Source organism: Octopus sinensis, linkage group LG20, assembly GCF_006345805.1.
Source record: "Octopus sinensis linkage group LG20, ASM634580v1, whole genome shotgun sequence".
Lineage (NCBI taxonomy): Eukaryota > Metazoa > Mollusca > Cephalopoda > Octopoda > Octopodidae > Octopus > Octopus sinensis.
The window spans coordinates 5,960,745-5,984,744 of NC_043016.1; the positions used below are offsets into that span (position 1 = coordinate 5,960,745).

Genomic DNA, 24,000 nt, shown 5'->3' on the forward strand with positions numbered 1-24,000 from the left:
AATGGTGCAGTTAGGTTCTTCTTTCAATCGTTTTCCATGCCTACCTTCACTTATGGTCATGAACGTTAGGCAATGGCCAAAAAAGAGGCTGACATGGGGGCTTCTTCCAAATGATCTCTGAAGTAATGTTATTCAACAAGGTGCAAGATCAGAGGTCAAGGAGTCTCTCCAATTTGAGCAACTAATTCCCTGCATTGAGAGGTCACAGCTTCAGTTCTATGGACATGTGATTAGAATGTTACAGGAAAAGACTGCAAGACAAATTCAAGCTGAACCAACAAGCAAAAGACCCAAGTATAGACCAAGAATGAGATAATTGGATAATATCTGTGGTCTTAGTTGGTCACACTTGGAACCCAGCCAGAAAGTGTAATGATAGTAGCTTCTGATAGGATCCTATGGAGGAGGTGTCTGAGGACTCTATCGTCACAACCAGGAATAATAGGTAGAAAAGGTGTGGGGGAGGGGTGTATGTAGGCATGTATGTATATGTGTGTGTGTGTATATATGTTTATATCTCCTTGTCTATACATCATGTAGTAGTTACAAATGAGTGTCCCTGTTATACAAACAATTTCCAATACATTGTGAAAACATGTCTAACCGTGAGGAAATATTACCTTGCTTAGATAAAGGTGAGGGTTTGCAACAGGAAAGGCATCTAGCTATGGTCCAAATCTGCCTCAAATTTCATTTGACTAATACAAACATGACAGAGTGGACTTTATTGACAATGATGATGATAATATAAAAAGTACTGACCAAGAGGCTGTGCAATGACACAAAACCTAAGACCCCCATCCTAACAGAGCAAAGAGTATCCACTCAACTATACCCATGCGTTGCTGATTTTCCAAATTTTATGTATGCATACCTTATATCCAGGTCCTAAGCTGTAAATAGCTGCTACTTGATTAGCTGTGAGGTATTCGTTGAAAAGGTACACTGCAGACATCTGTCCGCAAAACATAGTATCTGGGTCTCCATCAGAACTCGCTCCAAGAAAGCATTTGTCAAATGGCTGGAAAGAGAATATATTTGTAATGTCTTGAAAAGAGCGTTAATGGCATCAACTTTACTGATCACAAGAGCATGACAATTCTACCTGACTCAGGAATAAAAAAAAAAAAGATAAATAGAGCAGAAATTATGAAATAGATAATGGTTTACAATTTTAGTACAAGACCAGGAATTTTGAAGTGTGAGAAAAAGTCAATTACACTGTCCCCACCTCCCCCATATTTGACTGGTACTTTATTTTATTGATCCAACAGGTTGAAAAACAAAGCTGGCCTCAGCAGGCTTTGAACCCTGAACATAAAGAACCAAAAGAAATGCTGCTAAGCATTTTGCCCAATACACTAACAATTCTGCCAGCTTGGCACCTTAAGGAAGATATAAAATAGCTGGTTCAGATTTTGGTACAAGGCCTGCTTTTTGAGGGGAGGAGCAAGTCAAATACCTCAGAGGAATGGAAAGTAAAGCTGATCTTAGCAAAACTTGAACTTAGAATGTAAGGAGTTGGAAGGAATATCATTAAGCATTTGTCCAACACTCTTACTGTCTTATAAAACAATGCTGTTATCAATGTTGCTGTAATTGGCATCATTTTATGCTAGTATAAATTGCACAGTTTGACAGGGTTCAACAGGATGGTGGAGATGAGGTATCAGGATGTACACCCAGGCGGCGAGCTGGCAGAAACCTTAGCATGCCGGGTGAAATGCTTAGCGGTATTTCGTCTGCCGCTACGTTCTGAGTTCAAATTCCACTGAGGTCAACTTTGCCTTTCATCCTTTCGGGGTCGATTAAATAAGTACCAGTTACACACTGGGGTTGATATAATCGACTTAATCCGCTTGTCTGTCCTTGTTTGTCCTCTCTGTGTCTAGCCCCTTGCGGGTAGTAAAGAAATAGGATGTACACCCAGAGTGTACTAGGCCTTTTATTTTTCATGGTAGCAGTACACATTAGGTCACCAAGTAACTCGCAAGACAAGACCTCTTGACAGAATAGAGATGATTTTATGCCAAGTGTTGAGAAGTTAAAGTATGACAGAGGGAAAAGAATACGTCTTGCAGTAGAGGAAATACATGGCCTTCCCAACAGGAAAGGGAGAAAACGGATAAGAGAGAATCTGGACAAAGTTGGAGGCTATGTTGAGCTTCAATGTTTGCTTCCACATGATTCCTCTGGCTGGATGCCCCTTCCTAATGCCAACCATTTTACAGTGTGTACTGGAGGGATTTCTTTTTTGTGTCACTAGCAATTGTGAGTTTGCTATGCTGTGCGCATGACTACAAACCTGAAGGTGGTGCCTTTATGCTCAGAGATGAAGGTTAAAGTTTGCAACAAGGAGCCTGAGAGTAAGAGGTTTCTTGCAGTAGAGAAGCTATGTATATAACTACTCATATTTTAGAAGAGTGGGTAGGAGTGACTGGATGAGGTGGAGAAGAAAATGAAATTAGAGATCATGAGGTTTCAGGGTGAATGCTTAAGGTACAAGATAAATAAGAGTTGGAGAAGATAAGGGGTAAATGTATGAGAGAAGGGGACAAGAGCTGTGGTTAGCCAACCTGACTACCCACATTTAGAAGAAAGGGTAGGGGTGCAGGTGGAATTGGAAAGAGATAAAAACAGGGGTGATGAGGTGTCTAGAAGGGACAGATCACCCAAAAGTGTGGATGGGTGGAGGTTGCAAGAGAGTATGGGGTGAGGGGAGTCAAAGATGGGGAAGAAATGTGGTAGCATTTAGTTCTTGTATATAATATACATCTTTAATATTTAGGGGGTTGAAAATATGAGGAAATGCATATTAAAGAAAATATAAAGGCAATACTTACATCATTGGTGCTAACTAACCAAGACATATCTGTGAATGATACAAGTTCTCCATCCACATAGCACCGCAACTCAGAGCGACTCCATCGATAATATACATGGCACACTGTTACCATGTACCACTGAAAACAAAAACAAAAAAATTATTACTTTATTATCATCATCATCATTATTATTATTATGTTTTTTCCTTCTTTCTTCAAATTTTCTTCTGTTTCTCGCTGAGTGTTTTCCGTACACCTAGGGCAGAGAAGCTCATTGTATGCATTCTCAGATTACACATGCAAATTCACAGTGTAATTCACAGTGTTATTATCATTATTATTATAATTATTATTATTAGCAGCAGCAGCAGTAATTGACCCAGAAAGAATGGAAAGCAAAGTTGGTTCTCCAATGTCAACTTTTCATCCTTTAAGAGGGCCAATAATATATACTAGTACTAGAAGAGCAATAGGGTTGATGAAATCAACTAAATTCCTGCCTCCAATACCACCTAGTCTTGTGTCAAAATTTGAAACTTAGCAGTTCAGCAAAAGAAGTTGTTGGAATATGTACTAAACTATGTCTCCCTCTTCTTTCAATTTCTCTTTTTCTCTCTGTCTTCCTCTCTCCTTCTCTTTAATCCTTCTCTTTCTTATCCCTTCTCTTATTCGCTAACCATATTCTTTTCTGATATTATTTATCAACAATTCCTCTTCTGTTTCAAACTTAAATCCTTTCCTCCTCATTTCTTTTTCTTTTTACCTCTAACCCTTCTAAGTATGTTCTCTCTTTCTCTACATATATAGATCCCACCACTCTCTCTTTCTCTCTCTTTATATATATATAATGTATGTATACATATCTTTTACTCTCTCTTTCTCTCTCACTCCCTTAAACCTAACCATCAAAATTCCCTTATTAAGTCACCCAATCCCCACCTCTCCTCATTAGACACAACAAAATTTGTTTCAATACAAATAAGGAATCTTGCAAACCAGACACCAAAATGAAGTAAAAAAAAAAAAAAAAAAGCAAAAACCAAACAGCTGCTTTACCTTTCTGGGTGCAAATTCATATTTTACACAATGCTGGAAACCTTTGCCTTTAAGTTTCATTGAGGTTATTACAAGGGAACTTCCCAGGAAGTGTGCAGAGTAGCCGACACCTTTACTTGTTCGGAAACTGAAAAAGAGAAAAATCAACTTTCAAGTTCTATATTTATTCATTATCACCACTGTCGCTTTAACAACGACATCATCATCATCATCATCATCATCGTTTAACGTCCGCTTTCCATGCTAGCATGGGTTGGACGATTTGACTGAGGACTGGCAAACCAGACGGCCACACCAGGCTGCAATCTTGATCTGGCAGGGTTTCTACAGCTGGATGCCCTTCCTAACGCCAACCACTCCAAGAGTGTCGTGGGTACTTTTTACATGCCACTGGCACAGGGGCCAGTCAGGCAGTACTGGCAATGACCTCTCTTGAATCTTTTTACACATGCCACCGGCACAGGTGCCAGTAAGGCAACGTTGGTAACGATCACACTCAAATGGTGCCCTTTTACGTGCCACCGGCACAGAGCCAGTTGGACATTATATATATATATATATATATATATTATATATATATATATATATATATATATATGTTATATAAAATATTACACATACTGAGGAAATGACAAGGGACCAGGAGTTGTGGCAATTTGCTGTAGCTGAGAAGACAATGTGTCAAGCTAAGTAAAACCAGGGTCATCCATACATACAGGCTTGTCCTTTACATAGAATGCACTTGTACCAGTACCACATAACATGCACTCATGCCAGTACCACGTAGTATGCCCTCATACTGGTGCTACCTAAAACGCACTTGTGCTGATGCAACTTAAAGTGTACTCATGCCAGTGCTGTGTAACCACACTTGTGCTGGTGGCACATAAAAAGCACCCACCACACTCTGTAAAGTGGATGGCATTAGGAAGGACACTCAAACATAGAAACCATGCCAAAACAGACAATCAGAGTCTGAACAGCTCCCATCAATGACCGGCTCTCATCAAACCATCCAACCTACACCAGTATAGAAAATGTATGTTAAACGATGATGATGATGATGATGAGGTGTAGCTGTGTGGTTAAGAAGTATGTTGGCCAACCACAAACCTTTGGGCTCAGTCCCACTTCATGGCACCTTAGGCAAGTGTCTTCTGCAACGGCTTCTTTCAGTTGCCATCTACCAAATCCACTCACAAGGTTTTTGTTTGCCTGGGACTAGAGTATAAAGTCACTTGCCTGAAGTACCATATAGAGTGATTGAACTCAAAGCCACAAGACTGGGAAATAAACTATTTAACCACACAGCCATGAATGCACCACAAGCAGATGTCACAACAGCAACGATGATGATGATATGTAGGACTTACCAATAGAGATAAGGTTTCTCTTTTTCAACAGTGACACCAGTCACAGGATCTAACCGAAGCCAGCATGAAAAAGCCCAACCATTTTGATAAGGCCATGATCGTATTGGAGGCAATGCGATATACTGCAAGAAAAAGAAAGGTATATAAATATTATGTACAACTATATAATCATTATTTCTATTTGTAAATGAGTGTAGACAAGGCCATGGGCACTGTACCGACAGGCACAGGTGTAGCTATGAGTGGGTATAGACATAAACAGGCTTAGGCGGGGCTATGGGTGTAGGTGTGACAACAGGCAATGGAATGGCTAATATCACAGGTGCTGATGGGTGCATGCATAGCAATAGATGCAGCTATGCAATGGGCATAAGCATGACTGTGTGTGTGTGTTTGTGTACATGCATATATGTGCGAGTGTGTGTATGTTTGTGTCTCATTGTCTTCAAATTCCATCACAGTTTTAAATTACTGTCACCATTATGCAACCACTGTTCCATAAAACATGTCTAGTCAAGGGGACAATATTACGTTGCTTGGAAAGAAGCGAGGCTTGGCAACAGGAAGGGCATCTGGCCAAAGAAAACCTTCCTCAATAAACTCTGTTTGACTCTGCAAGCCTGAATAAGTGGATGATGAAGTGTTTCACAAGGTTTTGGTTGGAGTATGACTATAGTAAACATTTGCACAAGGTACCATGCAGTGGGACTGAACCCAAAACTATGCAGCTGACAAGCACACTTCTTAACAACACAGTCATGCCTGTGACTATGATTTGATGGGTGAAATTAAGCAAAAAAAAGAATTACTGTAAACCTATATAGTAATTTCACATAAAAATCAACAGGTGCCCTTCCTGTGTCAGGTGTTAAGTTCCCTCTGTGTTGTGCTGCATTCATACAAACAACCAGGTTCCTATTTTCAGTCCATTCTTTGATGCCATCACTACACAAATATCTTCCATAACCTCTCACTTTCCACATTTTCTGTCAGGATGGTCTTAGGTAGTGACTCACAGTGCTGCGTTGTATGTCTAAAATATGACAGGTTTGTGAATTTGATTCTCAACAATAGGTATCTTTGGATTTTCGGTTTATTCTACTCAATCTGTGAAACATCCACATCTAAAGGCTTCTAACCACCGTTGTGCATCGTGTCCAAATTTCTTCCACATTCAGGACAACTGACGTAATATAACAATTTACTAACCTCAGTCTTAGGTGCAGTGTTATATCTTTTGAGGAAGTATTAGGGATAATTAATAAATCAGGATGGTCACAGCAAAAAAGATACTCAAAGGCTACATAAAGCCAAAACAACTTACCGATCCTTTTTTACCCGGGAAACTGAAGAATTCATCTGGGCCGTGTCTCTGTGGCATTTGCCTGAGCACAGACAACAATTTGACTGAGTTTCTTGGCTATAAAACAAATATTTAAAGGCATTTAATTCAATAAAATATGGTTGCATGACATTATAGTTATTACAAAATATTATATTATCATCAACCTCCATCATAACCAAGAGCAACAGGGTAATTTTATTGCCTTCTTATTTTAGTCATTAGACTGCAGCCATGCTGGAGCACTACCTTGAAGAGCCCTTAATTAAACAAATAAACCCAAGTACATTAAATAAAAAAGTCTAATACCTATTCTATTGGTGTATTTTGGCAAACCACTTAGCTATGAGGACATAAACAGACCAAGACTGGCTGTCATGCATTAGTTGGTCAGGGCAACAAACACAAATGCACATCAGGCTTCCACACAGATTTCATCTATGAAATCCATTCACAAGACTTTGATTGGTCCAGGGTTACGGTAGAAGACCAAGGTGCCATGCAGTCATCCGCAATTCAAAACCGCCACATAGTTGCAAAGTGAGATTCTTAATCATACAGCCATTCTTGTGGCTATGAATGAGTCATTGAATCAATGGAACTTGGTAATATTTTCAAAGAACTTGAGGCAGGGAACTAGCAGAATCATTAGCATGCCAAGCAAAATTCTGAGCAGCATTTTGTCTGTCTTTACATTCTGATGTCAACTTTGCCTTTCATTATTCGGGGTCGATGAAATAAGTACGAGTTGAGCACTGGAGGTCAAAGAATTCAATTAGCCCCTCCCTTAAAATTGCTGACCATTTGCCTTCAGTAGAAAGAAATATTTTCAAAGAACTTACCCATTCATTATTTCTTGCTTTTAATAATGAGAAAAGCATTCGCAATTCTTTAACTGTGATACTGTAACTTGCCAATACACCAAGCATTTCAACCAAGAGGTCTGCAAATAGAAATTTTTAAAAAATGATTTTTTTTGTTTTAACTATTTATAATCTTTGATAAAAATAAGAACAGGAGCTATAAGCCTACTATGTGTGCACACATGCATACACACACTCACAAATAGCTGATTCCACTGACCTCAACACTATCTATCAACAAAAACTCTAGCTCTCTCTCATCATCATTATTTAATGTTCATTTTCCATGTCAGAATGGTTTGGACAATCTGACAGAATCAAGTGGGCCTAAAAAAGATATCACTGTGCTCCACTGGGTATTTTGTCGTGGTATCTACACCTGAATGGCCTTCCTAATGCAAGTCTTTTATGGTATGTACTTGGCACACAAGTAGTAGTGAGGTTGCCATACATTTGCAAGACTGTGAACCCTGAGGGGGCAACTTTATGCAGGGAGACAAGGGTTAAAAAACAGGGAAAAGTATGAAAGAATAGGCCAGATCAGAACAGGTTTCTTGATGATGATGATGAAGTGTGTGTGTGTGTGTGTATGTGTGTGTGTGTGAGAGAGAGAGAGAGAGAGAGAGAGAATTCTCTGAGAACTTGGCTGCTAGAACAAGTTTAGAGAGCTCCTACCTCTGTTGGTAACAAAGGTCTCTCCCACAGAGTGAAAGGTAGATTGTATGATGCCTGTGTATGAACAGCCATGCTAGACAGCAGTGAAACATGGGCTGTGACCGCTGAGGTCATGTGCAGGCTTGAAAGAAATGAAGTTGGTATGCTTTGCTGGATGTGTAATGTCAGTGTGCATACATGACAGAGTATAAGCATCTTTAGAGAAAAGCCTGGCATCAGATGTGGTGTGCAAGAGAGACGTCTATGCTGGTATGGTCATGTGCTGTGTATGGACAAGGACAGCTGTGTGAAGAAGTGCCAAACTCTAACAGTGGATGGAAACTATGGAAGAGTTAGACCTAGGAAGGCATGGGACAAGGAGGTGAAGCATGATCGTACGCTGGGCCATGTGGAGGCAAATATCAAAAGACTGAGACCTGTGGCAATATGCCATGTTTCAGAAGACCTGTCAAGCCAAGTGACATCATATACTCACGACTGATGCCAGTGCTGCATAACTGGCAATCATAAAAAGCACTCACTTTTGGAGTGGTTGGCATTAGGAAGAGCATCCAGCCATAGAAACCATGCCAAGTCAGGTTAGAACCTGATGCAACTCCCCAGCTTACCAGTTTTCAGTCAAACTGTCCAACCGAAGCCAGCATGGAAGACGGACGTTAAATGAAGATGATGATGATATATACACACATTATATACATACATATACACACACATACTATTCTTTTATTCTTTTAATTCTTTTACTTGTTCAATCATTTGACTATGGCCATGCTGGAGCACCGCCTTTAGTCATGCAAATCGACCCTAGAACTTATCCTCGGTAAGCCTAGTACTTATTTTATCGGTCTCTTTTGCTGAACCGCTAAGTTACGGTGATGTAAACATACCAACAACAATTGTCAAGCGATGGTGGAGGGACAAACACAAACATATATATATAACGGGAAGCTTTATGAAAATAGACAAAAGATGAAGGCAGGTGGAAAACAAACAAACAATTGTATTAGTATGGCGCTCAGGAAATATAAATAAAACAAGTCTTTAACGTTTCGAGCCTACGCTCTTCAACAGAAAGATACAGAGAGAGAAAAAAAACACAGAAAGAAGGAGAGAAAAAAATGCGTGCAGTGTAACTAACGAATCAACATACATATATATTATATATATATATATATATATATATTATATATATTATATATATATATATACACACAATGGGCTTCTTTCAGTTTCCGTACCAAATAACTCACAAGACTTTGGTCGGCCCAAGGTTATAGTAGAAGAACACTTGCCAAAGGTGCTACACAGTGGGCTGAACCTGGAACATGTGTTTGGGAAACAAACTTCTTATCACACAACCACTCCTGTACCTATATACATATATACACACACACACACTAAATACATATACACACATGCTATATACATATATACACATATACACACAATCAATGATATTTACCATTGGACCATGCCCAAACCTGTGTGCTCCATTCAATGTGCCCACCTCAATCCCTGTCTCTAATTATTGTCACACACTTCACACACACTCACAAACTTACCCACCCAACCACTCTTTCTGCTCCTCTATCCATATACTCTCATTTATATTTACTGTATTCCTTGAAAGTGTGCTCTCCCTAATTCTTTCTCTCTTTCCAGCTGGGGAAGCCCGGAATCTCCTTCCACAATAAGACACTTCTTGCTGTCCCTGTCTTATGCTTTAGTCTCTCAATACCTAGCCTAAAGCCATCTCCTTCAAAACTACACCTCTATACAGACGAAGGGTTTCATCTTGGGAGTTATTTGGTGGCCTCACTAATACTGGTATCATGTAAAAAAAAAAAAAGCAATCAGTACACTCTATGAAATGGTTGGCTTTAGGAAGGGTAACTAGTTGTAGAAAGCAGGCATTGGAGCTCAATGTAGACATGTGGTTCATCGATTCCTGTTGAATCACTCAACCCATACCAGCATGGAAAACAGAAATTGAACAATGACGATGACGACAACGACAACAAACATGTATGTCAGACTTCCTACAGATTCTAACTATTAAATTCACTCACAAGATATTAATTGGATGGAGTTTATTGAGATGTATTTTCTATGGTCTGATGCCCTTCCTATCTTCAACCCTCACCTATTTCCAAGCAAGTCAATTTTTCCCCATGAATGGACATATTTTTCATGGAAGACTGGAAACAAATGAAACAAATGACTGGAAACAAATGACACAAATGACATGGAAGACTGGAAACAAATGTACGATGGTCACAAACATTTATAACCATCACCTCATGTCAAAATGAGGAGATACAAACACACGAACATATGTGTGTGTACGTGCAAGAGGTTTCTTTCAGTTTTTATCAGACAAATTGATTCACCAGGCTTTGACCAATCAGTTCCGAGCTATGCAGTGGGACTGAACCCATAACCATGTTACTGGGAAGGAAGCTACTTAATCACGCAGTCACACTTGAATTTATAGTGGAGGTACATGGCTTACTGGTTAAGGTGTTGGATTCATGATCAAAAGATTGTGGTTTCGATTACTAGGCCAAGCAATGCATTGCGTTCCTGAGCAAAACACTTCACTTCACGTTACACCAATAAACCTAGCCAGCAAAAGCAAGTAATCCTGCGACAGACCGACATCCTATCCAGGTGCGGAATGTATACGCCATGAAACTGGCTCTTATGAGATGGCATGACTTGAGAAAGGAACTTTACCTACATTTATATTATATACTTTTTTTACTCTTTTACTTTGTTTCAGTCATGTGACTGTGGCCATGCTGGAGCACCGCCTTTAGTCGATCAAGTCGACCCCAGGACTTATTCTTTGTAAGCCCAGTACTTATTCTATCGGTCTCTTTTTGCCGAACCGCTAAGTTACAGGGACGTAAACACACCAGCATTGGTTGTCAAGCGATGTTGGGGGTAAAACACAGACACACAAACATGCACATACACATATATATATATACATATATACGACAGGCTTCTTTCAGTTTCCATCTACCAAATCCACTCACAAGGCTTTGGTCGGCCCGAGGCTATAGTAGAAGACACTTACCCAAGGTGCCACGCAGTGGGACTGAACCTGGAGCCATGTGGTTCATAAGCAAGCTACTTACCACACAGCCACTCCTGAGCCTATATATATACATACACACACAATGGGCTTCTTTAAGTTTCCATCTCCCAAATGCACACACGTCTTTGGTCAATCTGGAGCTATAGCAGATGACACTTGCAGTCACACCTGCACCTAGTCACATAAATAAATATATACAGAAGAATTACAAACCAGCAACGATGTCGTCTGCTTCTTCCAGCATACATAAAACATGTTCAATGAGTTTCACTTCGGTACAGGCATTCAAATTTCGTCGACTTTTCTTCAAAATGGCTGTAAATACACTCCAAATCTCCGCCTGAAAAGATGAAAATGAAAACGTTATTATTTTTAATATGTACAGGTATGTGCATTTCGATAGGAACAGGTGTGGTTTTGTGGTGAAGAAATTTGCTTCCCAACCACAAGGTTATAAGTTTAGTCCACTGCATAGCACCTTGGTCAAGTGTCTTTTATCAGAGCCCTGGGCTGATCAAAGACTCAGAAGTGGTTTTAGTACATGGAAACTGAATGAAGCCTGTCATATACACATACGTGTGAGTGTGCCCTTGTCTCAGCATCATGGTAGTAAATGAGCACCACAATCACACAAGCAATGTTCCCAGTCTTCCATGAAAAACATGTCTGGCTATGAGGAAATATTACCTTGCTTGGAAACAGGTGAGGATTGATGACAGGTGAGGATTGATGAAAGGCATCCAGACACAGAAAATCTGCCTCAACAAATTCCATCTGACCCATGCAGACATGGAAACGGGGTTGTTAAGAGATGATGAAAATGATGATGAATTAACATAAAATTTCTTGATTTAAAAGCTGTAATTCCTTTGTTGTTTCGTATCATTATTGCTTTTTAATAGCATATTTCATGAACTCATTAAAATGAATTTTATTCATGTTAAGAAAATAGAATGTTAACAATTCTGCACCATTTATGCTCAGAAGTGTTTCAGATGTTTATCAACACCTTGGGTAGCCTCAAAGACACCCAAGCATCAATATTGAGCACTTTGCCAACCTCTGGGTTAGATAAATATGTTATTGATGACTTTCCTGACACTAACACTCACCTGTTTTTTTAAATAAGTGATCTCTTATTCCAAAGGGCTATAAAGGTACAACCTGAACAGAAGATTTCTTGACAGAAGTATGAACATCAGCTCAAATGCCACACCATTCTTCCCTCTTCTCTCTTTTACATTCACCTTATGCCTATTTCTTTACTACCCTCAAGGGACTAAACACAATGAGGACAAACAAGGACAGACAAACGGATTAAGTCGATTGCATCAAATCCAGTGCGTAACTGATACTTAATTTATCGACCCCGAAAGGATGAAAGGCAAAGTCGACCTCAGCGGAATTTGAACTCAGAACGTAATGGCAGACGAAATACCGCTAAGCATTTCGCCTGACGCGCTAACATTTCTGCCAGCTCGCTGCCTTATACCTTGAAGGTATGGCATTAGTCTTTCTCTCCCTTTCCAGCTGGGGAATCCATATATCTCCTCCTGAGCTGGAAACCTGTTCCTGTCCTTCTACCATACTTTAGATTCTCAACACCTGGCACAATACCACTTCCTTCAATACTGCATTTCCACACAGTTAAAGGGTTTTGTCTCGTGAGTTACTTGGTGGCTCCACTAATGCTGGTGTCATGTAAAAAGCACCTGTATTTTGCTGCCATGGCGCTGAAGTATCCTCTTCAGGGTGCAGGCCAGGCAGATTTTCATGGGAGATCAGCAGTTGCCCATGCAGTACATCTCCCTCTCCCCTCTTCACCACCACCAGCGTTATCCAAGCGAAGGGACGGAGGTCAATATGACTTATCACCAGTGGGGCCACAGGAGCTGCCAGAATGAGGTTGTCTACTGCAGTGAACTGCCTTATGGACTCCAGCTTCAGATTAATCCTTAAGGTTTACTCCTGAAGCCTTTCCCTTAAGTGGGTATTGCAGCAAGGCAACGGAATTGTTTTTAATCGGTGCTGTCTTAAACAGGTAAGGGCTTAATAGGCAGCACAGTTAATAAAGGGAGTTGCTTATTTGGATGGTCGCTGATTCTTAGCAAATACTGGAACATAATGCAGATCCTGTTAAACTATCCAACCTCTGCTAACATAGAACATGAGTATTAAATGATGAAGAATTTACTTACCTGAAGTGTTGCTGAACAGACTTTCAGGACATCTAACATGTGAAGAACATTATGAGGATCCTGGATGATAAAATTTGTTTCAATTTCAAACTCTCCACCAACGAGCTGAAAAGTAATTAACAAATAACATTAACATGAGTGATTAGAAAATAAATCAGACGAGTTGCATTCAATGCATGTGTTGTAATTATTTCTAGAATGTTCAAAGTTCAGTTCTTAGTCTCTTCTTATTCATCATAGACCTCCAGGCCCTAAAAGAGGAATTCAAAACTGAGTACCCGTGGGAAAACTTCTATACCGATGACCTTGATCTCATAGCTGAAACTGCAGTAGAAGTAGGAAAGAAGCACAACCTAGAATCAAAAGGACCTTAACTTAGCAAAGACTAAAATTCTTGGAAGCAGGGAAATGGGCAGTATATTCTTTTACTTGTTTCAGTCATCTGACTGCAACCATGCTGGAGCACTACCTTGAAGGATTTTAGTCGAACCAACCAACCCCAGGACTTACACTCTTGGAGTGGTTGGCATTAGGAAGAGTGTCCAGCTGTAGAAACCTTGCCAGATCAGATTGGAGCCTGATGCAGCCTCCTGTCTTGCCAGTCCTCATTCAAACTGTCCAGCCCATACCAGTTTAGAAAGTGGACATTAAAAGATGATGATTATATATACATGACAGGTGCCTTTCAGTTTCCATCTACCAAATCCACTCACAAGGCTTTTGTCAGCCCAAGGCTATAGTAGAAGACACTTGCCCAAGGTGCCACGCAGTGGGACTGAACCCAAAACCATGTGGTAAGGAGCATACACCCGCACCTTCAAGAAAATGGCCCTAAAAATACATAGAAAGGGCATAGGTAGAAATTCCATACAATGTACCCAGTGCAAATAATAGACACCCAAGTGGTGCAAAGGAATCACAGATAGATTAGAATTTGTGGAAGTTGGGTAAGGTTAGAGCTGAAAATAGACTTTCTCAACTGCGCTGGATGTATTCTAGAGTTAGTGGACACTTTTTGTTACCCAGGAAGCCTACATTAGCAGTGAAGGAGGATATTCTCAAAGTATAATTGCTAGAATAAGAATATTTCTCATTTATAGTTTTATTGCAATGTTTCTCTCTCTCTACCTGCCTTCTGTTTTGTATTGCCACATATCATTCCTGTTTTCTTCACCCTTCCCACCAAACTGATATCTATTACCATGTCCCATCTCTTTTATCATCCACTGCATTATCTATATCCTTATATTTCCAACCTCTAACCAGCTATGATCATTCATTGTGATTTTACTGGCCCTTCTGTCCCCATCCCACTTCACCTGCTTTTCTGTCCCGATCTCCCTTCCCACTCACTCTCTTGAAGATACATGAGGATGACTGTGATACTTCAACAGCATCTTTACTCCTTCCCCAGTTGGAATAGCTAGGTATCTCCTGTTCTTATCTGTCATATTGTTGTCTCTCATCACCTGGCATATGCCACCTTTCTTCATTCTACACCCTACCACTCAATCAAGGGGCATCTTGCCTTTCAAGTTCCTTGGCAACCTCACTGGTACCACTGTTAAGGAAAAAACAGTCAGTATTCAGTAAAGTGGTCAGCATTAGGAAGGACATCCAGCCATAGAGAACATGCTGAAGCAGACACTGGATCATGAACCATCTGACCCTGTTGAACTGCCCAACCCATGCCAGCATTAGATACAGATGCTAAATGATGATGATGATGATGATGATGATTAACATAGATGGGTACAGGTAACTAAGAATCTCACTCCCTAACCATTTGGTTTATGGTTCAGTTCACCATGCAGCAAAAATGAGTGTCTTCTAATATGAGAAGATACCTGTTTCATTGATCGTAGAGGCCCTTTTGTATTTGGAGTGCCCAAGTGGACTCCTATGGACAACTGAGAAATACCACAATCCAAGATCTCTCTGCACACCAAAAGCAAGTGTCCCATCTAATTTCTGATCTCTGACTTACAGGCTTATATACTTGCAGTCGTTTTATCTACTCTTGCCATTTATGCCACTCTCACCCACCTTTTAATAAATTTGTTAGTGGACAGCACCAACTTCTCCAGTCTCATCTTGCTTTTCAAGAGAAACTCCACCAAAATGGAAAGTCTCTGTTCTCATACCTTTTCACCACGTAAAAATCTGTCACTCTCCTTTCACACTCTTGCGAACTTACCTACCCACTCTTTCTGTTCTTTTATCCCTATTCTCATATTCAGTTTGTACCTTGAGGGAAAGCCCTCACCAACTTTCTCTCCCTTTCCAGCTGGGTAAGTCATACACAACCTCTTCAAGAAGACATTTATTCCTGTCCCTGAATCAAACTTTCATCTACCTCAATATAACAGCCCATTCAGTTAAGGGTTCTTGTCTTGTTAGTTACTTGGTGGCCTCACCAGTACTAGTGCCATGAAAAAACACCCAATATACTCTGTAAAATGGTTGGTACTATGAAGAGCATCCAACTATAAAAACCATGTCAAAACAGACATTGGAGCTCATGTCACTTCCTGTTGAACTATTCAACCCATGCCAACAGGGAAAACATGATGTAAATGATGAAGATGATTTCTTTGGAAGACTATCATATATTGAAGCTAAACTCACCCAGACCCTGTATATTCTATGCAGCACATGTGTATACAAATAATACTTTCCAAATATATACTCTTCACAGTCGGAAGGTTTGATGTCCTGTTAAAATTGTCAAAGCATATTTTGCAGGAATGCTGATCACAGTAATAAGAATAAATGTTTCAAATTCCAACACAAGGCCAGCAATTGTGAGGGGAGGGAGCAAGTCAGTTGCAGTAATCCAGTACTTGACAGGTACTTTATTTTACTGATCCCCAAAAGGACGAGAGGCAAAGTTGATCTCTATGGAATTAGGACTCAGAATGTAAAGAGCTGGAAGAAATGTTGCTAAGCATCTTATCCAGTGTATTAACGATTCTGCCGATAATAATAATTGTATCTTGATTAGGAACAAGATATTAAAGTTTAGACTGAGCGGTGAGTACTCGATTATAATGACACAACACATGTTGGCCCTTTATTTTGTTTACCCAAGAAGAAGAAGGTAGTGGTGGAAGAGGAGGGGAAAGAAGAAGAAGAAGAAGCAGAAGATGGAAGAGGAGGAGGAGGAGAAAGAAGAAGCAGAATGAGAAGTAGTAGAACAAGAGAGTGAAGAAGGAAAAGAAAAGAAAAAAAGAAGAATACAGATGGGAGAAGAAAGAAGAAGAGGATGAATGAACGCATGACTGAATGTAAAAACACTCTGGTTATTGTAACCTTTAATACAGCGAAAGGTTTTATTGATGGAACAAAGCTGTTGCTAAGCAACACTAAACTGAACACTTAGTGTTAGGTTACAGGACACACAGACAGGGATGCATACACACACACACACACACACATGCAGGTTGATACAGGATGTGACACCTAGCAACATCAATATGTTGCAGAGCGATTGGATGCAACCGGATGGATACAAAATGATTCGATTGTGTTAGATCCCCCCCCACACACACATTCAGCATCATTCAAAATAAACTTCTGCTTTACATTTCAGAATATATTCTCCAACAAACACACAAGACACCCAATGAAAAACATTCTTTACATGTTGGCATAACATGTTACCACCGAACGTACAAATACATCAAATTCACTTTTTGTTGGTAGATTGTAAAATAAATTAATTTTAAGCTCGTATCTGGGTGTCGTCAGGTGTCTACATCACTCGACCAATCCCAAAGGAACAAGTAACCAATCCATTTCTATACACATCAAGTCTACTCGCTTCACAGATCTACGGCTACTAATTTGTATACTATAAGCATCTAACACTTTCTTTAATATCAGAGAAAGTGAAATCTAGTCCATATTAGTATCAAGGCAAAATATAATATTATACATCAGCATGGAAAGCAGACATTAAACAATGATGATGATGATGATATACGTAGATACATACATATCCGCACACGCATGTATTTGCCTGATATCTCACAATGAGAAATATAGACAATGGTACAGAGGAGCATACATAAGATGGGCTTCTTTCAGTTTCTATCAAACATATCTACTCAGAAGGCTTTGGTGAGGCAGGGATTAATAGTAGAGGATACACAGAAGCAAGATCCTTAAACACAGAACCAAATCTGCATGTATGCATGTATGTATGTATGTGTGTGTGTGTATATATATATATATATATATATATATATATATACATACATAAGATACATATGCATATATTTATACACACATACACATATATATACATACACTATATATCTATCTATATATATACACATACACTATATATATATATATATATAATATATATATATATACACATTACACTATATATATATATATATATATATATATATATATTTATTTATATACATTATATATCATCATCATCATTTAACATCCATTGTCCATGCTGGCAAGGGTTGAACAATTTGACTGGGCTGGCATAGGCAACGCCAGGATCCAGTCTGATTTGGCATGGTTTTCTATGGTTGGATGCCCTTCCTAACGCCAACCACTCCAAGAGTGTAAATGGATGTTTTTACGTGCCACCAGCATGGGAGCCATTTGCATGACACTGGTATCTGCTACTACTGCGATTTTGCTCAGCTTAATGGGTCTTCTTCTCAAGCACAACAATAAGGTCTTCAGCATTGCCTCCATGAAGCCCAACACTCAAAAGGAGCTAAGCCACTTTGCCTCAATGAGGATCAGGCGCTCGGCCACTTTACCTCCATATATATATATATATATATATATATATACACACACACACACATAGTAGTTTCCCCGGTATTCGCAAATAATGAAAAACCGCGAATATTGGACGTGGTCCATAAAAATGCCTATAATGTCAAAATATAATGTAGGAAGAGGTAGACCCAGGAAGACCTGGGATGAAGTGGTGAAGCACGACCTTCGAACATTAGGCCTCACTGAGGCAATAACTAGTGACCGAGACTTTTGGAAATATGCTGTGCTTGAGAAGACCTGGCAAGCCAAATGAGTCCATAACCTCATGGCCTATGCCAGGAGTGTAACCAGCCCATTCATGCATACCTTTCCTTCATTGGACGTTGAACTCTGCTTGCAAAGACCTGTTAAGGCAAGTGAAATCGAAATCAAATTCGATGACTGGTATCCGTGCTAGTGGAGTGTAAAGAGCACCATCTGAGCGTGATTGTTGCCAGAGTGGCTAACTGGCTTCCATGCCGGTGGCACGTAAGAAGCACCATTCGAGCGTGATCGTTACCAGTGTCGTGTTAGTGGCACTTGTGCCAGTGGCACATGAAAAAACATTCAAGCACAGTCGTTGCCAATACCACCGCTGACTGGTTCCTGTAGAGGTGGCACATAAAAACACCATTTGAGCATGGCCATTGCCAGTACCGCTTGACTGGCCCTCATGCCAGTGACACATAAAAGCATCCACTACACTCCCAGAGTGGTTGGCGTTAGGAAGGGCATTCAGCTGTAGAAACTCTGCCAGATCATGATTGGAGCCTGGTGCAGCCATCTGGTTCGCCAGTCCACAGTCAAATTGTCCAACTCTTCCCAGAGCAAACAGTGTACTGTGTTCTTGAACAAAACAAGCCATTTCACATTGCTCCAGTTCACCCAGCTGTAAATGGATAACCCTGTGACGGACTGGCCAGCAGGGTGGCATTGTTCAAAAGCTAAAACAATACAAAGCACATTGTGAGCAGCAGTGTATAACAACTGATAGTCTAGTCAATCACATGATCAATTGATATACAAGTCGGGCTTCTTTCAGTTTCCATCTAGCAAATCCACACACAAGGCTTTGGTCAGCCTGGGTTCATAGTAGAAGACACTTTCCCAAGGTGCCATACAGTGGGACTGAAACCAAGGCCACATGACCAAGAACCAAATTCAACCTATGTGTCTGACCATTACTTGAATTAGAAATAAACTTGAAGCAGATGGAACTGTTCAGAATGTCCACAACAAATGTTGTGGAAGAATGCAGACATTGATAAGCCCCACAGAACAAAAAAAGATACTAGAAATATATTGCCAAAGTTGAAGAAAGTCTGTGGAGTAAATAAGAAAATCAAGCGTCCACTGTTCTGAAGTGTTGTCATTAGAAAAGTTATATTCCAAGAATGCTTTTAATGAAGATGATCCAGATCATCGAGTGGAGTTTCGAGAGTAGAACTTGACAAAGATTGTTTGGAGTGATAGTGCTAGATTTAAACAAAATGGCTCAATTAACTGCCACAGTTGCACCTACTAAACATCATGTTAATTTACCAGGAATTACAGAATAGTTTGGCTTATCATCAAAAGAATTAATTAGACCATTCTTTTTTGACAGTACTATGGACTGGTCTCGTTTACTTAAACTTGCTGTGGCAATCTATCATGACAAGTATTCAAGAGGACATCGAATACATGGAGATAATTTCCAGGAAGATAAGACACCGCCTACCAAGGTACCGTAAAAACGTATGGATCTATATCAATGAAATTTTGCCGAAAAGACAAACTGGACAATGAGATTCAGCAGAACCCCATCACATTGCCTGGATCCCACAGAATAATGTACCTCCTCCATAGCAAAACAACTGTTTCTGTCTCTTTGTCACACTCAAACCTTTCATCATCTGACACAAGATCCCCTCCTCCAATGCTCCCTCCCCTCTCAAAGGATCTTTGTCTTGCAAGTTATTTGGTGACCCTGCCAGTGCTGGTGCCATGTAAAAAGCATCCAGTCCACACTGTAAAGTCGTTGGTATTGGAAAGGGTATCCCGCTGTGAAAACCATGCCAAAACTAACCTCTGTTGTGTTGGTGTCACATAAAAAGCACTCGGTCCATTCTGCAGGGTGGTTGACATTAGGAAGGGCATCCTGTCATAAAAACCATGCCAAAACAGACACAGTAGCCTGAGGTAGTCTTCTACCTGGCTAGCTCCTGTTAAGCCATCCAATCCATGCCAGCATGGATGGCAGATGTTAAACAATAATGATGATGATGAAATTACGTATCTCATTTTCAGCAAGATGCCTGCTCCTGTCCTTCTATCGTACTTTCTCATCCTTCAACACTGAGTGGGGCTTGGTTGAAGGGTATTATCATGCAAGTAATTGATGATCTCACGAGGACTGCTGCCATGTAAAAAGCACCCAGTACAGTCTGTAAAGTGACTGGCATCAGGAAGCAGAGCCAACTGTAGAAAGTACGCCAAAGCAGATACCACAAATCGGTGCAGTCATCGAAGAACTCATCAGTTCCTAATAAACCATTTAACCTATGCCAGCATGGAAAACATATTTTAAATGATGATGATGATGATGATAATACTTGAATGATAAGAGTTTATGATACAAAACTGACAATAGTCAATGACTTGGAAACAGCCATTAAACAAGAATGTGCACAAATACCAAATGAAATGCTTCTTGATGTTTGTGATTCCATTAATTTGCATTATCAGCAGTGTCTGGGCATGAGTCATCAGTTTGAAAACAGCCATTCATAACAAAATTGAAAACTGTCTATAAATTCTATAAAATTTTGAAACTGAAATGGATTTTAATAAATACTGATTTTTATGGTCATTCAATGAAAGTGTACACTTGGGTGGGGGTGCACACATACACACACAATGGGCTTCTTTCAGTTTCTGTCAACCAAATCCAGTTACAAGGCTTTAATCAGTCCAGGGCTATAGTAGGAGACAGAAGACACTTATCCATGGTGCTACACACCATGGTGTGATTGAACCCAGGACCATATGGCTGGGAAGTAAACTTCTTCATCACACATCTACAGCCTATCAAAAGAGCTTCAGCAACATATCTATCTACAGCCTTTAAATCCAGAATGTAGAAAACTAATTCAAAGATTTGTGTCAATCTCCAACTTCAGATGTCCTTGGTGGCAAATAAAAGAAATTATAATTACTGCTTTACATACATACATACATACATACATACATACATATATATATACATACGTACATACATACATGCATACATACATGCATACATACATATATATATATATACATATATACATACATACGTACATACATACATACATACATACATACATACATACATATATATATATATATACATATATACATATATATATATATACATATATGTATATATACATGCATACATACATACATACATGCATGCATATATATATATACATATATATATACATATAGATATATATATATACATACATACATACATACATGAATACATACATACATGCATACATACATGAATACATACATACATGCATACATACATACATACATATATATATATATACATATATATACATACATACATACATATATATACATACAAATATAGTTTTCTATTTCTGTTGAGCTCTTAAAAAAAAAATTAAATCTTTTTTTATCCATCAAGTACTAATTAACTTGACAAAAATTTAACACCAGCTGGCATAGATTAAAAGCAAAAGTAAACCTGTGATGTGTTGTTTGTTTGTTATTTTGTTATGTTTTTTTTGTTGTTGTTGTTGCTGTTGCCACTGTATTGTAAAGAGACAACAACAACAATAATAATGATAAATGCCCTGAAGCAGTACCAGGCACTGACTCTCGTAGCTTCTGATCTTAACTGATTGGAAGTGTTATCATGTACATTGTTTTGTCTCGGTATAAAAGATGGGCTACAGCAAATATTCTGCTCAATACCACAGATTTGCTTGTCAGTTGTTTAACCTTAACCAGTTGAGCATGTCCCTTAGTGGCTGACGATATGTGCATCTCTGATCACGAGCAGAAGTAGTGGGGGAGCATCATAGCCATGTGTTGAGAGGGATTCTTTGGGGTTTCACCTTTGGAAACATGGGTGTTTCATTCAACATTTTTAAACAACCTTAATTCAAGGACCGTTTGAGCGGGATGGGCTACTTGACCTGAAAAGAATTCTAACTGGGTCCCACCTGGAAAGTCATGCATTGTTGATCACCATGTCACACATATATGATTGCGCGCATGTGTCTAGTGTACCCTTATCAGACAGGTAGTCATGATGGGTATACTGGGCTTTGTATATTTTATCCCAGTGTCACTTTGATGGCATTCACTGCTCTCTCACTCAATAATAATAATAATAATTCTAACTGTTGGCACAAGTCCAGCAAATTCAAAGTGCTATACTGGTACTTATTTTATCAAGCCTGACAGGATGAAAGTTGAAGTCAATCACAGCAGAATTTGAACCCAGAATGTGATGAACCAGAAGAAATGCTGCCAAACATTTTGTCTGATGAACTAAGAATTCTGCTTTTTCACTGCCTTAATAATAATAACAATAATAATAACAATCCTTTCTACTAAAGATACAAGGCCTGAAATTTTGGGGGAGGAGACTAGTTAAGTACATTGAAGCCAGTATCTTACTGGTACTTAATTTATCAACCCTGAAAGGATGAAAGGCAAAGCTGACTTTGGCAGCATTTGAACCAGAACATAAGGTCGGACAAAATACTGCTAAGCATTTTGCCCGGCATGCTAATGATTCTGCCAGCTTGAATAATAATAATAATAATAATAATGGTTTCAGATTTTGGCACAAGGCCAGCAAATTCAGGGGTGAGAGCAAGCTGATTACACTGACACTAATGCTCAGTCGGTACTTATTTTATCAACCCCAATAGGATGAAAGACAAAGTCGACTTTGGCAGCATTTGAACTCAGGATATAAAAATGAACAAAATGCTGCTAAGGATTTTGCCTGGTGTGGTACCAATTCTGCCAACTCACTGTTTTTGCCACCTGGGCAACAAATGAGGGGTCAATGCAAAGACAGATATCAAGTATGGGATTTTACACAGAATATGAGATTATATATATATATATATATATATATATATTCTCTTATTCTTTTACTTGTTTCAGTCATTTGACTGCAGCCATGCTGGAGCACTGAAGGGGTTTAGACAAACAAAGCAGTCCCAGGACTTATTTTTTAAGCTTAGTACTTATTCTATCGGTCTTTTTTGCTGAACCACCAAGTTACAGGGATTTAAACACACCAACATCAGTTGTCAGGTGCTGATGAGGACAAACCCAGACATAAAGACACACACACACACACGTGTGTGTGTGTGTGTATGTATATATATATATATATAACGGGAAAGTTTACGAAAATAAACAAAAGACAAAGGCAGGTGGAGTACAAACAAACAAACGTATTAGTATGGCGCTCAGGAATAGAAATAGAAGTCTTTTACATTTCGAGCCTATGCTCTTCGACAGAAAGATACACAGAAAAGAAACAAGGAGAGAAACAAGGAAAGAAAAAAATGCGTGTAGGAGCTAATGATCTATCATGGCGTCCTGGTATATATATATATATATATATACACACATGATGGGCTTCTTTCAGTTTCTGTCTACCAAATCCACTCACAAGGCTTTGGTCAGCCCAAGACTGTAGTAGAAGATACTTGTGCAAGATTCCATGTAGTGGGACTGAGCCTGAA

General features: G+C 39.4%; 1 protein-coding gene across 6 annotated transcripts in view; it reads right to left on the reverse strand.

Moving 5' to 3' along the window:
• The window catches only part of LOC115222454 (neurobeachin), a 322,620-nt gene that overhangs the window by 267,189 nt on the left and 31,431 nt on the right, over positions 1–24,000 (reverse strand). For all 6 annotated transcript variants that reach the window (XM_036511698.1, XM_036511695.1, XM_036511694.1 and 3 more), the window contains exons 2-9: positions 13,436–13,540; positions 11,451–11,577; positions 7,439–7,539; positions 6,579–6,674; positions 5,255–5,376; positions 3,882–4,008; positions 2,844–2,963; positions 875–1,021 (exon numbers count right to left, since the gene is read on the reverse strand). In XM_036511698.1, the coding sequence (XP_036367591.1) occupies positions 875–1,021; positions 2,844–2,963; positions 3,882–4,008; positions 5,255–5,376; positions 6,579–6,674; positions 7,439–7,539; positions 11,451–11,577; positions 13,436–13,540 (945 nt within the window). The remainder of the gene's footprint in view (positions 1–874; positions 1,022–2,843; positions 2,964–3,881; positions 4,009–5,254; positions 5,377–6,578; positions 6,675–7,438; positions 7,540–11,450; positions 11,578–13,435; positions 13,541–24,000) is intronic.